This window comes from Ostrinia furnacalis, unplaced genomic scaffold (genome assembly GCF_004193835.3).
Source record: "Ostrinia furnacalis isolate ACB-3 unplaced genomic scaffold, ASM419383v2 OfSCF1131, whole genome shotgun sequence".
Taxonomy (NCBI): domain Eukaryota; kingdom Metazoa; phylum Arthropoda; class Insecta; order Lepidoptera; family Crambidae; genus Ostrinia; species Ostrinia furnacalis.
This window is the reverse complement of record NW_021131370.1, coordinates 572,527-590,018: the sequence shown is the minus strand read 5'-3', so window position 1 is coordinate 590,018 and position 17,492 is coordinate 572,527. Positions and strand designations below refer to the sequence as shown.

The 17,492-nt window shown below is 34.0% G+C and overlaps 2 protein-coding genes across 3 annotated transcripts in view; both read left to right on the top strand.

The window, feature by feature from the left end:
- Positions 1-17,492, top strand: part of for (cGMP-dependent protein kinase for) — a 413,902-nt gene that overhangs the window by 56,234 nt on the left and 340,176 nt on the right. The gene's annotated exons all lie outside the window — the stretch shown is intronic.
- HtrA2 (HTRA2-related serine protease) lies at positions 151-16,410 on the top strand. Its single transcript, XM_028302509.1, has 14 exons — positions 151-322; positions 5,124-5,307; positions 5,760-5,922; positions 7,685-7,774; positions 8,586-8,762; positions 9,535-9,746; positions 10,331-10,618; positions 12,035-12,541; positions 12,758-12,889; positions 13,139-13,235; positions 13,669-13,836; positions 14,498-14,598; positions 14,790-14,854; positions 14,966-16,410. Exons 1-14 carry the CDS (start codon positions 288-290, stop codon positions 15,132-15,134), a joined length of 2,388 nt encoding a protein of 795 aa, XP_028158310.1. The 5' UTR covers positions 151-287; the 3' UTR covers positions 15,135-16,410.

Sequence of the window (17,492 nt, the reverse complement as noted above, 5' to 3'; positions counted from 1 at the left end):
GTCCAAAATTATTAAGACAGTTGAATAACGGTAACGTTATTCGATATGGATAACAGTAATGTTATTTGTTACTTCATTTGACACTGCACGCACGGCCCTACTCGGTCATTGAACTAACTCGTTCCACACAATTTCTACATCGTCGTTCATTCAGTCAGTTTACCTTAGTGCGTTCGCAAAGGAATATCGTGTGTTGGTTATTCAATTCGCCGTCGGAATTATTTATTATCAACAAACAAGTTTCACTTATCATTTCAACAAGCTCATAGTTTTAGAATTAAAGAAATATGACCGATGTTATGTACTTTGGGGGCGTGGAAGGGTGAGTAAACATAGTAACAACGCTGAATGCTAGATATTTTTTGGTACAATACATTATTTGAAAGTGGAAAGACTCTGCCTTGAAATTCCTAGTGATTTCGCAAGTACGCTGATTAATTGTTATTTAATCCAATTACATTTTATTTATGCTTCATTTATTTTGCTATATTTACCTAATAATTTGCAAGTAATTGATTGTTAACTAAATTATTAAAATGTGATAAAATAATATCTGTATAGTTTGTTAGAATTAAAAGTTTAAAAGTCAATGCCGTTGAAATTGTTTCGAAGGCGACACTTTTAAATATTATTATGCTGATGTTCTCGTTTCAAGCTTAAAATTCATACATAAATTATCTGACCAATGGAATATTTTTATTTGCATCATGGAATTAATCTTTATGAAAACAGCCGGCTTCAATGTACAAAAAATTGTAAATAAATACTAGTTTTAAAACAGGCAAAAGAATTTGCAATTTTTTATCTCTAGTATACTACACGGCAAAATCTTTGCTTAATAAAATACTTAAAATTAAAAGAGTTCAAAACGTTGACTAAAATAATTTTAAATAGGTATCAAATCAAATTTTAAAACTAAATGTAATAATAATACAAATGGGTGTGTTGCCAAACATTACTTCCATCATCAGCTTTATGATACAACATTACCGACCGGTTATAGACTTGAAAGTGCACCTACGTGCTGGCAGTGAACATAAAAACGTCTTGGTATTGATACATTATTAATTTAAGATTCGTACTGTCACTGCATTACCACGAACGCCTACAAAAAAACATAAAGCGTATTATCTACAAACAAGAGACTCCCTTTTAGTCTACCACTATGAAAATACCCTGATAATATAATTATTACTGCATTAATAATCCAACACATAATATCAGTCTACTGTAAGTAAAAACAGCCACATTGGCGAGATACTTCAATTGAGGAGACAATGACAACAATATAAAACGACAATAATCAACAGCAAAAAAAAAGCTAAGACAGAAGCATACATTAAAAAGACATCCAAAACAATAGTAGCTGGTACGCCGGCAGATGGAACTAATGAAATTACGTTCCACGTATGCAAACACAATAATAAGTTGGAAAAGTAAACAGTGAGGGAATTCCAAAGTATTCTCGAGCGACACTTCACATGCAATTGTTACGACTTCATGAAATTAAAGGCATAAAATAAAATATTCCACGTGTAAACGATCACCAATGAGAGACCGCAAAACCGTCGGCTTGGCCGACACGCCGACATTGATAGTCGTAAGACAGAATTAAGCCTTACAACGTTTACTGAAGATCCAAAATTGTTTACGGGTGTGAGGAATTTCAAACATTCAATTGTTGTCAGCCTTGAATTTTTAAGTTTACTCTCATTGGAACTGATAAACTGCATTCGTGTTCGAACTGTTTACACAACAGAGTAATAGCAATCAGCTGGCGTATACATCCTTTTTGGAGGTAGTACCGTACGCTACCGCGGTCACGTATGTATGCGGTGATGTTGTCTTGTCATTACGGAGAAAATCCATACTAGGATCGTGAAGTGAATAGGAGTTAGTCACAAAATATGTATCCTCATAGCTACTAGACTAATCTAAGTTTGTAGAGAACGCAACAGACAACGCAATCCTAAAGAAAACACCTCTTTCACCATCAGAGTCACTGCATAGAATTTTGTATTAAGTTGAAGAAAAAACTTTTAAAACTTTGACTTAACTTTACATAGTATGTTTCGTAACATTCAATGTCTTTAAAGTCTTAAGGTTATTCCCCCTAGTGCTCAGTTCATTTTGCATCCAAAATGAGCCAATACTGACGAATGAGCATTGATGCGTATGCGAAACACAGTCGACTTTCTGCAATGTGAATTCAGTGCAACTTAAAAACGCAAACCGAGCAAGATAATTTAAATAGTATATCCGAAAACAAAATATTCGTAAACGAATAACAAATTAGATCAATAAATGATAACGATAATGATGACCAAAAGATTAAAGTAGCTAAAGATGCTACGAGTATAACAAATAAAGTAAGTAATAGTTATAGTTTAAATTTCTCTTCACTACTTGGTATTTTTGCACCTGCAACAATGCCAGTTATGCAAGTAAATATCAAATAGCCAGTTCCCTAAGAATGCTCGTTGCATAAGTGAAAGGCGTGGCTAAGTGCAAATTATGATTGACGTTTTGCTTTATACAAGGTTTTATCGAGTCAGGTTGCTCGGTAAGAACTACATCGTTATAGAGCATAATAAAGAAACGGATAAATATATCGAGACTATAAATATTAAAATGTAGATAAAATGACGAGACACGACACCACGACCACAAAAATATTTTGTGCCACGACGCAGACGACTTGAAGAATCGGATAAAATTAAATGGAAAATGGCAAGAACATTAAAATTTCTAGGGATCAAAAATAGGAAGTTACAGAGAGGCAGGACATTATTAAACCGTTATCATTGATCAATTATTATTGTGATGAATAATTTTACGATATTAAAGCTATAATAGCCCAATGGTGTCAGTGTCGGACTGGCCGGCGACATCCGAGGAACCACCCACTATTGTGGTGAACCCACTCGTAACACTAGCATAATTATTTAGATCACCACGTAGGGTTAGCGCGACAAAATCGTTAAAAAATAAGTATGCGTTTAGAGATAAATTAAACAGATCACAAAAAAATTGGAGTAAACCATACAAAGTCCTTGGAGTTTTAATGTAGGCCGTCACACCTCCGTGTTGATAAAGGTTATTTCCCGTTCAGCCCGCATTCCGATAGGAGATAAGTCCAATGATATCGAATTTGCTTTGACGGATCCATTGTAAGTACATAATTCAAATTTCCCTTCTGTGGAAAATCTCAGTATTCCTTATGTCGATATGTCACTTACCCAATAAGTTGTTTAACTATTTTCCCTGTACGTAGAGGTTGAAAATATCTACTTTACGATTCAGAAAAAGTCTTAGACACGCCGCAGACCACACACTTTTTCGGGTTTGCCATGCCATGCCATTACATACTGATAAGTATGAACATTTTATGGAGGTTTATCGGTATGAATTTACACCGATTTGGTATGGGCCAATTCTTTAAACAAATGGGAATCCCACCAAACTATCGACCGGCTAAAAGTCTGTAGTCTCTGCGGGGAGTCGTAATGTACTTAATCATAAAAATAATTACAAATCTATTTTTCACCATTATCAAAATCAAAATCAAAAATCAAAAGTATTTATTCAGTTTAGACCACAAGTGGCACTTATGAACGTCAAAATATTATTATAGAAAATAATAAAAAAAGAAAAGGTAGCCCTTATGGGGCACTTTACATGTCTCCTTATCTTTTAGGCCCTACCAGCCGAACCTATCTTCCTGCACATCAATTACCACTATCAAAATTCAATTAGCAAAACATGAATTCTTTTTTATTCGTGCTTGTTTCTTTTCTTAACCAGTTCCTAATTTGTTAGTGATTTTTAAAATCAATTAGTTGAAAGTCTAAAATCGAATAATTATCAGTGTATCAATGAACAATGCCAAGTTCATGATCTATCGATCTATTGAAGAGTGCGATAGCGATAACGCGTCGTACACTATTGTATGGTCTATTGATTTTGAAAAGTTAGTCCGTTTGTTTTTGTTTTGCCACTAACATTGGGTTACATTTTCAGAGGAGTTTTGTTACTATTACCTAACTTGAAACGTTTACCTTATAAAATATCAGTTCAGAGAAAAAACCACAAAACCACTATAGTCGTTCTTAGACTACAATAAGGCTCAAAGAATTAAAAAGCACACTTTACGTACACTAAAACGTAGGTTTAATAAAAGAAGATGATGACGTAAAATTGTTTAAGCCGATAACCAAAACACGTGTTTTATGAACAATGATAAAACTAGTAATTTCAGACTGAAATTAATATAAAGTACCTAAATAGTATTTACTACGCAATAATAGCATACGGAAAGATCAGTGCAATGGCCCTTCAAAAGGGGCCAAGTTTCTAGAATACACTTCTAACTATAAACCCCCTTTCACTGGTATCTGATAAGCAATCTGGTTGATAGAAATTTTATTAATTTCGCGATAAACATTAACTGCGGAGTAATAATTTGTGTCATGTTATTAATAGTGCCTGATACCATTCGATTACGCGTTTTAGATATTTTTCGTGGGGGTTCATTATTGTCTTCGGCCACTTCAAACTTGTTTTCGGCAGCCTAATCTAGATTTATTATATTTTCGATCGAAATATGACACCGTTATCAGACCTTGAATGAGATGTTCATTATGCATTTATTGCATAGCTTCAAATTTCCACCTGAGGGGTGGCAATTCCGATCTATGATGAAGCGAGCTTGCTCAGCAAATGCGTAAGGCTCAATTTATGTCACTCAATAGCATAAAAGCTGTTGACTATGTTAGAATTTTCACACACATTTTACAATTTCAATTGAGAGAGACCTTCTTCTTGTCGACAACAAACCCTACACAGTGTCAGCCCAAAACTTCGCCACAAGAGTGGCGTTGTCAGTAGCCTTCATTAAATCCTCCTGCGTGCAGTTGCTCGGGCACTCAGGGTACGACATCATGTGTTTCATGGACTGGGGAACAAAACCGCACCTGCACTCCATGTTTGAGCCATCCAAGAATCCCCACGACCATTTTGTCAACGCCAACCTGATAAAAGCAGTTGACGGTGTTAAAATTATTATTTTAAAACTTAATAGAACTAGATGGACACTAAACAACAATTACTATCTTCCTTTATAGCGGTGCAACACATTCGAACCTGGTCATCTGCGATGGCACCGGCCAAGTGCTTGGCACAGCCAGTGGGCCGGGCACCAACCACTGGACCCTTGGCATCGAGGGCTGCGCCAACCGCATCGTCGCCATGCTCAAAGCTGCCAAGATCAACGCTGGTCTTCCTGTTGATAAACCTTTGGATAGTTTGGTGAGTTTAAAAAATATTGACTTTAAAATCTTCAGCGACATGCAGTGCTTCTTAAACATCACAAGTCAGTTAAATATTAAATCTTCCACAAATAAAATGGGTATCAATTAGAAACAGTACGAGCCTAGCCTGGTTGACAATGAGATGTATTTACAACACTTGACCAATGTCAATTGCAATTAAACCAGAAAGACAATAAAATCAATAACTTTAGTTCAAGGCTATTACAATTACGCAACTCATTAAGCCTATTGAAATCAATTTATGAATTGAATTCATGATTAATATACCTAACCGTCATAAAAAACTTGCAAAAATAATGAAATAATTAGGCAACTATCAGTATTATTAACCTGTTTTCCTTTAGCCGACCTAAACATAATCTAAACTACACACACGAGTAGTCCTGAAATAGCATAACAATGACCAATGACATCAAATCAACTCCCTAGGGTCTGACGCTGTCAGGGTGCGAGCAGGAAAGCAGCAATGCAGAACTAGCAGCGCGCGTGAAAGAGATAGATGCGGACTGCGCGCGCGCCATCTACGTAGCGTCCGACACAGCTGGGTCCTTGTTCACTGGAGCGCCCAATGGGGGAATGGTGCTGATTGCTGGTGAGGATCGTTAATAATAATTGACCTTTTTGTATCGCGCAAAATGCTCAAGATTCATTGAGTTGCAATTGAAGCCACTTGAGCAAAGATGAAAATCAAACGGTATTCGTTATTGGTCACGTAGTCTGATACACTTGGACAACGACTCCTTAAAATAGATGACTCCTTTTGGCAGACACTCAAAAGATAAGCAACTTTCATTTTATTACTACATGTAGTAGGTACTAACAACATTTTGTTTTGGTTAAATAATACGTATCCAAACTTTTAACTAACTCAATTTATTCTAAAAATGTTTTGAGATTTAATTAATTTTTAATGTAGGTAACTGAACAGAAAAATTCTTCGTTCTTTGAATTTTTTTTTTAACATTATGCTTCAGGGATGTTCCAAAATACCGTTATTTACCGTTGTCAAAATAATAAATATTAGCCTAAGTAATATGTATTTAAAATGGCATTTAGGAAGCAGATTGGACCTTGACATCATTAATATTCAATGTTATTGATGTTGGTCCACGTTCTCCGAGTTCAATGATTCGAGCTGATAATAAATTAAGTTTACACATTAAATGTTGTGTTAACAAACGATAAAAGCTCTTAAAAGCCGAGCAAGTTGAGTAGGTAATTTAAGACGATTATTTTTTAAATGATTTTTTGTATAACTAATGTTGTATTGTATGTTATTGTGAGGACCACAATAACAGGGTTCAAAAGTAGGCCAAGATTGTGAAATTGGGCCGTCTGCGTCCCACGATAACCTCTCAACTTGGCATTGCGGTGCAGATAGATCCTGAATAAACAATACTGTAATGTTTATGTGTACATCTATTCTGTTTTATCAGTCGCTAGTGCTATAATATTCATGAGCAACAGGCTTACGTAAATATAATTAAGTATCCAATTAAATTCTTAAGTTTTACGAACTTGTGTATTTATATTGTGAGTTTTACATTAATTTATTGCATTTAAAGACAAAGGATTTACTTTATTAATGCATTTATAAAGATTCGCCTCACATCCACATAATACATCATTTTAGTTGTTTCAAAATATTTCTCTAAGCAAAATAACATTTGCACAAGCTTGATAACTTATTAGGATTAACACACTCAAGCACGAAAATTCCGTAACAATAACAAAATTACTTTTACAAAACATAAAATCTAATTAATACACTACCGCCATAATGATAAGGTTTATTTTACGATAAGAACATTTATCATGAGGCAAATGGAAAGTATCAACTCATGACAGGGGCGGGTTCAGTTCAAATAGGTACATATTTTATGATAATAATGTTAACACATCATTTACATGCTCTGTTGATAAGAGGCGCGGCGTGTTTTCAATGTAAAGTGCAATACTGTGTACACAATGGCTGCCTACGATAGCTTCTCTCTTACATCATAGCGTTCAGTAACAGATACAGTTGATTGAGTTTTAAAAAACCACTTTCTATTTCATACGAAGACATTGACGAAGACACGAAATCATTAAAATACCTACTACCTGATATACTTGTTTATTGACTCGTTCAATTTTGGAATTATAATATCAGTATTTGTGATACACGTGACTCTGTTGTTATTGTTACCTGCACAAAACGATACGGATCTTTATTCTAGATTATCAAATGTCTCGAACCGATATTAAAAATCAGTCAAGTGGGTGTTCGGCTCGCCTGAATCAATATTTTATTGTACCTTTTCATTTTCACATAGTAATATTTTTAGATCAAATTATTCAATTTTTTTTTGCAGGAACTGGTTCAAATGCTTTGTTAAGAACACCGAGTGGAGAACAGCATGGCTGCGGCGGGTGGGGCTTCCTACTGGGAGACGAAGGAAGTGGTACGTTCTAAGGATAATCAAATCAGCCATCTTTTGACCGCAGCTTCGCCCGCAATACGGTCTGTCACAGAAAAAAAATTGCGTCCTTGTCAAAAACTGGGATAAAAACGCCTATTTTTTTTTCTTGACAAAGACGAAAACATCCCCTTGAATCATTTTACTATCTATTGGTGAAACCATTCTATTGTTTCGAGTTTAACGCGATCAGACAGACAGGCGTAGCAAATAACTTTGTTTTATTTATCCTCTGTTAATAATGTTTTTATAAGTGTCATTTTAAGATTAATATTTTTTATTAATCAGTATCAATGACATGTGTAAAATACGGATGGTCTTTACCAGACTCCAGTCAGCTAATGGGGTCAGTGAGATAATTATTTGTATGAGAACATCATTATTTATTAATATGTCAAGGGAATATTTTGATAATTATTTTTGTATTACTGATATTTTTTAAATATTAGTGTGTAGCATCAGAGCAATATCAATCTTACTCGATTCTCGCATTTAGTTTAATTATTAATATTTCAGCGCCGAATGGTTACAATAAACACGTTATTTAATTTCCGTTTAATTAAATAGATTAATTTAGTTAAAAATAAGTATAACATTTTGAGTAACAGTTAGTTAGCCTCAAAATAATTACGAAAATCTTTAGCATTTACTTACGGCTTCTAATCTGAAACAACGTTCAACGTCTTCCTCATTCCTATTCAGATTCAGCCTATTCTTATCAAATGTCAGAGAGGAACCAGAAAAGGAATAAAAAACTCATGTTATTTGGTTCTCATCAGTAACATTTTGGTTACAGCATACTGGATTGCACACCGTGCCGTCAAAACCGTGTTTGACGATATCGACGGCTTGAAACCTTCTCCGCACCCGATCCACAACGTCTGGGAAGTCATCAAAGAACACTTCGAAGCTGACACTAGAGCAGACCTTCTACCACACGCCTATAAGCATTTTGACAAGCCACAGTTTGCTAGTAAGTTTACTATCACTAATCAAAGGCTTTAGAGAACATTAGATATAAAAACTGAAGTGTTAAATTACATTGTGAACCTTGAATAATACATTTTAATAACAATTAATTTCAGTTCGCAAAATCTACTTCTTAATTATGTATATTCAACCTAAATTTAAAAGAATTACCAATTAATATTCCGAAATATCTTAATGTGTATTTCCGTTCTTTAATTTTAAGTGTAAAAATCTTAATTTCAATTTAAACTACGGGTCTCAATGTGACATTCTTTGTTTTTTCAACCGACTTCAAAAAAGGAGGAGGTTCTCAATTCGACCCGTATGTTTTTTTTTTTTTTTTTTTTCTATGTTTGTTACGCGATAACTCCGCCAATTATGAACCGATTTGAACAAATCTTTTTTCGGCGTATAGGTAATACCTCAAGGGTGGTCCCATTTAAATTTAATAATAGAAAAAACAACCCCCAAGGGTGGAAAATTGGGGATGAACTTTTTTATACGCAATATCTCCGCTGATTATAAATCAATTTGAACGATTATTTTTTTGTTGAATAGGTATTATCAAAAGGGTGGTTTCATGCGAATTTGAAGAAAATATTTCACCCCCAAGGGTGGAAAATTGGGGATGAACTTTTTTATACGCAATATTTTTAATTTTTAGTTTTTTTTTTTGTGTTCACGCATTTGAAGTCGGTTTTATTTTTTTTAAAAGTTAATTATTCTACTTCAAGTAATGGAACGCGAAAGTTAAAAATCTTTTCTTTTATTTCCAGGTGTAACGGTAAAACTGGCCAAATTAGCGAACCGTGGTGACTCGTTATCCCAACACTTATTTGCTGAAGCTGGCAGCGCTCTAGCGGCGCATATAGCTGCGCTTGCGCATAAGGCCACCGCCTCAAGACTGAGGGTGGTCTGCGTCGGATCTGTTTGGAACAGCTGGGACGCTTTGAAACCGGGAGTGTTGAACGAACTTCACAGTCGACGGGTAGGTCAGTCATAACGTGTGTGAAAATTTTGACCAACGTCATAATAATATTATCTATATTGCAAGCCAAGCCAAGATTATTATTTAGTTCCAAACCTAGATATCTACCTACATATTTGGTGCCTTGAGTATGTAATGTTTATAAATTATGGATGTTATTGATATCGGTAACCGTAACCGAAACTTTCAGATATCCGAAATAAAAAAATATTCGAAACTGTAACCGATTCAAAAGTTTCGGATAGTTTCGGATGTAGGCAGTTTAAAAATAGTTTTTTTTGTATAGCATTATAAAGGCATAACAGCCTGTATTACCTTTATGATGCCATCTAGTATCAATTTTTATTTTATTACTTTTTATTCGATGTAAAGTGTGCGGCCATAAATGAACCTTGTTGGACAACTATTGCAAATTGCATTAAGCACAGATATCCGTAACCGTAACCGAAGCCGGTATAATAATATTCCTATATTCGTAACCGTATCTATAACCGGAACTACATATCCATAACATCCCTACTTTAAAAATAATCTTCAATAGATAATTAATTAATAATAATAATAATGTATTTTTCATCTTTCAGGTAAAACTTGAACTGGACTTCGTGCGATTGAGGGTATCTAGCGCCATGGGAGCTGTATGGCTAGCGGCCAAACACGTCGGTTTTGATCTACCCCGAGACGATTCGGCATTCTGCTCAGTCTTTTACACATACGCCCCGGACTGTACCAACGGGATAAACGGAACGAACGGGTCTAATGGGGTGCACGGGAAGTGCAACGGGGCGAATGGGAAACACGAAAACGTCACGTGCAAGGTAAATGGGAACATGAATGGGGTGACGATGAACGGTGAAGTGTGCGGCTGCTATTGAACTAGCTGTGATTTGTTTAGCTTTAGTTCTAGAGAGGAAAATTGACTAGATGACTATTTTAATATGTATTTTTATGCGAAATCAAAAGTTCTTATTGAGTTTGTCGATGCTGTAAAACTATTAAAATAAGAATTCAGATGCTCGAAAGAGTTATAAAATATATTCTCTCTTGTTTCGCTCAGTTATTGCTGTCAGAAGAAAAAAGAGAAAACGATACGTATAATTCGAGACAGCTTTATTTATTGTTTTTGTTTTCTTATTATTTGTATCGTAATATTTGGATGTTTTATTAATTTACAAAAACTTAATTTTATTTTGGCTTGCGCACTAACGCTTTAATAAATTGTTTCCTAAATAAGATTTTTTTAATTTAATTTTTGAATTTTTCTGATACAGTTGGGAAACAAAGTATCAGCGCATTTGTAAGTATAAGCATTGTCTATTTGGCGTTATTGGACAAAATACGTGTATAAAATTTTGGGACCTGTTAAAACTAACACAATCAATGTTTTTCATTTCAAATTATGAAAATTTTTGTACATTATTAATAATTTAAGATGCCAAACTTTTGTATAGAACTTTTAAATATTGTAAAAAATAACCTTTAATGTGACGTATATTGTTTAATATTAGGTTAGATCTAGTCTGAATTGTTGAGATTATACGCTGAAGCGATGATCTGAGGAGTGCCAATTAGCTATCGTTTTGATCTGACTGGGTTGAGAGTAACTTGAAATGCTTAAGTTATAAAATAAGAGATAATCATAGAATTTAAAAAAATATTTAATTATTTTGAAAATTAATTTTGATCTATAAATAAACAAAACTTCGGTAGACCTTAATATGCAGAATATAACGTGACGGAATATTATGGAGTAGGTAAAGCTTAAAAATATGATTTTGATAAAGTGCCGAAATACAAAGTGTAAATAATAGACATAGTTCCTTATAAAATTACGCCTATTACGTTTCTCTAGCTTAAAAAAATAGTTGTTAATGGCTTTTTACATATCATTTAAGCCTATCGTATTAAATAATTATGTTTAAATAATAAATACCTCATCAGCGACTCTATTTTAAAGTGAAACTGATGTGTAATGTTATTGATGTCTTGTAAATAAAAACGTTATTATGAGTAAAATGTTTTTCTTTTATTTGATTAACTTGAATACCCCACTTTCAATTGAAAAGTTAAAATTCGACCAGCCACGGTGAAGTTCAATGATAGAAACAAGTGAACTAGTTTTCCATAGGAATGCTGAGTTACGGTGATTGTTTTTGCTAGCTTATAATTAAATTAGTAAGTGAAAGCCATGGAATGAATGAATGACTTTGGATACTATTTTAATCTGTATACGAACGTTTCAGATAACGGTATTTTACCGTTATTTTTGTTCACATCCCTAAACTCGACATTTGCCAGCTGTCATTTGTCAGTCAAGTGTCATTTTTTCACATTTGACGAAAATGTCAATAACAAAGCGGTTTTCTCGTATTTATTTTAATTTAAAACCAGTATACAACGCTAATTACAGATGTTTAAGTCGTGTTGTTCCTATTTTCGATAGTAAAAACAATTGGCGGGGGAGTAACAATGGGTACGTTAGCATATTCGCGATCGCCGCAGGTGTTTTAGGTTATGTAGGTTTAAAAGAGAAATTATTTGCTGCTGAGCCTATTGGGAACGAATTGAAAGGTAGACGAGAGAAGTATAACTTTATAGCTGACGTGGTTAAGGTTTCGGCGCCGTCTGTGGTGTATATCGAGATTAAAGATGGGAGAAGACTGGACTTGTTCAGTGGGCAACCTATAACCCTTTCAAACGGGTCTGGGTTCATTGTGAAGGAAGATGGGCTCATTCTGACGAACGCTCACGTTGTGGTGAATAAACCTAATGCTGTGGTCAGCGTTAGGCTAATGGTGAGTTATTAATGGCCATATCTTTATTGCATAACAATATTGATGCGTTACATGTTTGGCATGTATGAAAAACTAGTTTAGAATTAATTTAATGAAATAAATTAATTATTAAAAGTAATAACCTTAGTAATAGGAGTCAAATCAAAAGGTTTTTCTCTTTTGATGAAAATTTTAATTCCATGAAATCACCTTAACTTAAAAATTAAATATTTTTAGGATGGATCAACACACACTGGTTTTGTGGAAGATGTAGATATGAAATCAGATCTGGCGACCCTTCGGATCCCTGTAAAGGGTCTGCCAATTATGAAGCTTGGTTCTTCAGCGGATATCAAACCTGGAGAATGGGTAAGAATTTATTCTTATTACTTTTTGCTAGTAGTTATGATAAATATGGTTGTACTAACTGACATTAGACGCCTGATAATTATGTAATAAAAAAAGGTGAAAATAAGCCATTGTTGGCAAGAAGACTTAAAGAAAAGGACAGAAAAGAAACTCTGAAATTCAAATAACATGAAACTGTTGCTTTAAATGCCTAGTAATAAAGCTTTTTTATTATTTATGCTGGTACTCAATAAATTAATACTTTTACAGGTAGTAGCCATGGGAAGTCCATTGGCATTAAGCAACACGGTGACCGCTGGTGTCGTGAGCTCAACACAGAGAGCTAGTGAGGAGCTAGGATTAAGAGGTAAGGTTCAAAATCATTCCAAGTAACCACTTTGAACAATCTTTTAAATGATTTAAGCATTTGAAAGATTGTTCAAATGATTAAATTCCATTTGGAAAAAACTACAGAACATAATATCTTATCTTTGGTGTGCAATAAAGTGTATTTATTATTATTATAATATGCATACACTCATCCCAACCTGTTTGGCCAGTATGGAAGTTAAGGCACAGAATAGTAATAAGTATTAACACCGAATAGTTGAAATAAATTAAGAGGGTCCTGAGTAAAGTGTAAATAAATTACCTGAGGTTTATCTTATGTCATATTATTATGTAAGAACCTTTGTATACCAACATGGAGCAATAAAAATTTCAATTTATTAGTGTGCTATAAAGCACTATAGCATTTTTACCAATTATGCTATAGCTTTAATTTTCAAATTATTTTTCAGGCAAAGACATGGTCTACATCCAGACAGATGCACCAATCACGTTTGGCAACAGCGGCGGCCCACTAGTCAACTTGGACGGTGAAGCGATCGGTATCAACAGTATGAAAGTCACTTCGGGCATTTCGTTTGCTATACCCATTGACTATGTAAAGGACTTTTTAGCTAAAAGTAAGTGTGATTTTGTTTGCGTTTAAAAGATAATGCGCTTTAGATACAGTTTACTTTGGTTTAATCAAATCTTGGTGCTATCTTATCAGTTTTAATATTGATGTGTATATTTTAAAGGTAAAGGAATGTTTGGTGTAAACTAAATAGAAAAACAAACAAAGTAGTCAAAATATATTATAAAAGGTGAAAACTGACTGACTTAGTGACATATCAACGCACAGCCTAAACGGCTAAACGTAGGCACTTGAAATTTAGAAGGGATGTAGCTTAGGTACCGAAGAGATGCCCTAAGAAAGGAATTCCCGAAATTCCCACGGGAACGGGAATTAGCGGGAAAATCCTTTTGTATGAAAAATCTAAACCGCTTAAGTTAGACGCTTGAAATTTGGCATGCAGGTACGTTAGTAAACTTAAAGCTTAGTTACAACAGGATATTGCAAAATTCCCACGGGAACGGGAGTTAGCGGGAAAAAACATTTGTATGAAAAAATCTAAACCGCGTAAGATAGATGAAGGTGGTAAAACGGGATCCACGCGTACGAAGTCGCGAGCGGCCGCTAGTTCTGTATAAGCCCTAAACCACCCCTTTTTTATCTGACAGGGTTTTTACAGGCTGCAGAAAACCAATTGACTAAATGGGTACTTGTGTTATCTTTTTCAGGGACAACGAAATCACCTCAGGTGTCCAGACGATACCTGGGCATTACGATGCTGTCTCTGACTCCCAACATTCTGATGGAACTTCGGATGAGGAATCCAGAGGTATGTATAACCTTATCTACCATACCATAGCACCATTAATGGAATAGTAAACTTCGTATCATATTTTTGTTGATTATAAGCCAATTTTGAGCAAGTAAAGTGCGACAAACAAAGAGTCCCTGAAAATGATCTAGCTAAATGCAAGTAGATTTTGGAAAAATGTGATAATGCAAAGACATTTAAAATTTCAGATGCCAAGTGACATAGAGCATGGGATCCTGGTTTGGAAAGTCATCATCGGGTCTCCAGCTTATAAGTGAGTATAGATCATTTTTTGGCCAACAAAAAAATATAAAGACTTGGCTATATTGCATATGCCTTGGCCTTTTACTGCAAAAAAATTAAAATGAACATTTATCTTTTCCAGCGGGGGTCTCCAACCAGGTGACATAGTGACCAGCATAAATGGAATACCAGTGCATAGCGCAGCTGACATCTACATGCTTCTAGAAAAAAGCAGCGGCAACCTCAAAGTGGAAGCCGTCAGAGGGCGCTCCCGGGTGACACTGACAGTGGCGCCAGAATACCACGGATGACAGGACGAAGACGATGACATCGACTGTCACTGCGAGTGTCACTGCGAGTGTCACTGTACATGTCACTGCGTGTGTGGCGACGATGATGATGAATGAGGCGATTGCGTGTTTGTGGACTGTTTTAAACTTTAGTTATGCCATAATAACGTCAGTGTTACAGATAGATTACTCTTTGTATGCAGTCTGATTATCAGGAATTATAATTAGTAGAAAATAAACTGGATGATTTACTTATCGCCCAAAGTAGGTAGTAACTTCCTTTAACCGTTTTAGGTAGGCATTTTAAATGTTTAAAATTATATCTGTGTCCTAATTTTCCTGCCCTATCAGGGTTTTTGAAATTTCATCCCCAATGGGGTGAATTTACATATTGTATTTATCTCTTAATATAAATGGTTATTTTATATAGCCAGAAAATGATCCATTTTTATGAGTATCCGTTTTTGGAGTGTACTGACGGCAGCACATTAAAATATAAACATTATTGGTGCAAAATGGCACAATACTGCATAAGATACAGTAATTACTTTATCTTGCTGTCGTCTGTACACCATAAAAATAGATGAGTGTTATTTAAAGTTTTCCATGTATTTTCTATGCATGTACCTACTAGCAGTAAAACAAACTACAGATTTCGGTGTCCTAGATGTCCACTTAGTATTATAAATTTCATCCCTATAGGGATGGAATAAGGGTTGAAAAATGTTTGGATTGATTTGCGAGTCATATTCCTCGAAACAAAATTGTAGTCGTTTTAAAAAAATAAACCTATTTTAAATATAAATAGCCATAACTAATATGTATATGTATTATGAGTCTATGTAACTGAGACATTTTTGTTATTGATTTTAATTGCAGTTTATTGTTCTGTTAGTTGATTTTGGTTGTGATTTTTTTAACACGAAAGCTTCCCACCAATCCCCCCATTTGTTTATCAAAAATGAATGAATTATTAATTGTTGTTTTTAGTTATTTATTAATGTACATTCGATGAAATATTTTATGTAGGTAATGGTTGGAAAATCATAAAAAAATATTGAAAACATTTTATTACTTCTTTATTTCCAAAAAGGTCACAGATTAGTTTGGAAGTGGCGCCCACTTTATGTCAAAATTTGACAGTGCTATTAGACACTAAGGCGGAATGTTATTTTTTCTGTCGTTGTATTTATTTCTAAAATGCTTATTATTTTGATATCATTTTATGTAATTATAACTTGCTATTTGCTTAGGGTTAAGTTTGTACATTATTGAATAAATGACTGTTTTTGTAATATTTATGCATTTTAATTTAATATTATTAAATATAACTTGAGGATTTGTAAGTTGTAAGATTGTTTTATAGTTACAAAAAAATCAGCTATAAAATAATCATTTATTTGGAAATGTTCTTCTCTGAGAACAGTTGAACAATTTATAACATTCAGGCTAAACTTTAAGTTAACTTAATAAAATCATATTTCAGCTAAGTAAAAATTACATCGATGTTCTTAATGATTACTCAAACGATTATTTCTACAAATCAACATTATAATTACCGATTAACCGTGAAAATAAGAATTAATTCGATTTGAAACGATGATTAAAAATTCTTGAATGACGAATCGCTCACGGAAATAATCGATTACAGATTTTTTCTTATTCGCATTTGGTTTCAAAATGAAATTGACGGTTTTTAAATTTCAAAAATGATTTTTGTTTTTACTGGATTTTTGTTGCTGGTAAGCTAAGCCTATGAAGGTAATTTTTCAAATTCATCAAAGTTATTTTTACCGCAAAATTAAATTTTACAGGTTTTTCTAGAAAATGCGAGAAGCGATGTGGATGTACCTAGTTTTCGTTCTAGTAAGTAAATAAAAGTAATTATTTGTATTAATTTATGAATTAAAAATCTTCTCTGTTCCTCGTTGAAGCCAAATCCCCAATGACTTAGTAAGTTAAAAGTATTTTAGAGAAATTCTTCAGAGGTTCTGGGTTACATTATCAAAATGGACGGAAATATAAAAATATTTTAGAAGATTTTACTAATGGGATTTTTTTGAGAAATACATTTGACGTTAAAATATTAATATCGTTGGTTAAAAATATTACAATTAAAATACTTAATAAAATACAGGTTGGAATGAAGAAGGCAAGCCGATACTGCGTATGGGACCAGAGAGCAATGATTTTGAAGCAAACCCAGGTATAGTACATAATGAATGTTTATGTTCAGAGACATTTTCTGTTTACCTATAATCTCGGTAGGTACCTATAAATATATTCCCAAGTTAATGGAGTAAGGGAATAACTTCATAACAAGAAAGACCCAAAATTGTAAAACTTTTTAATGTCTTGATAAACGTTTGAATACTTTGA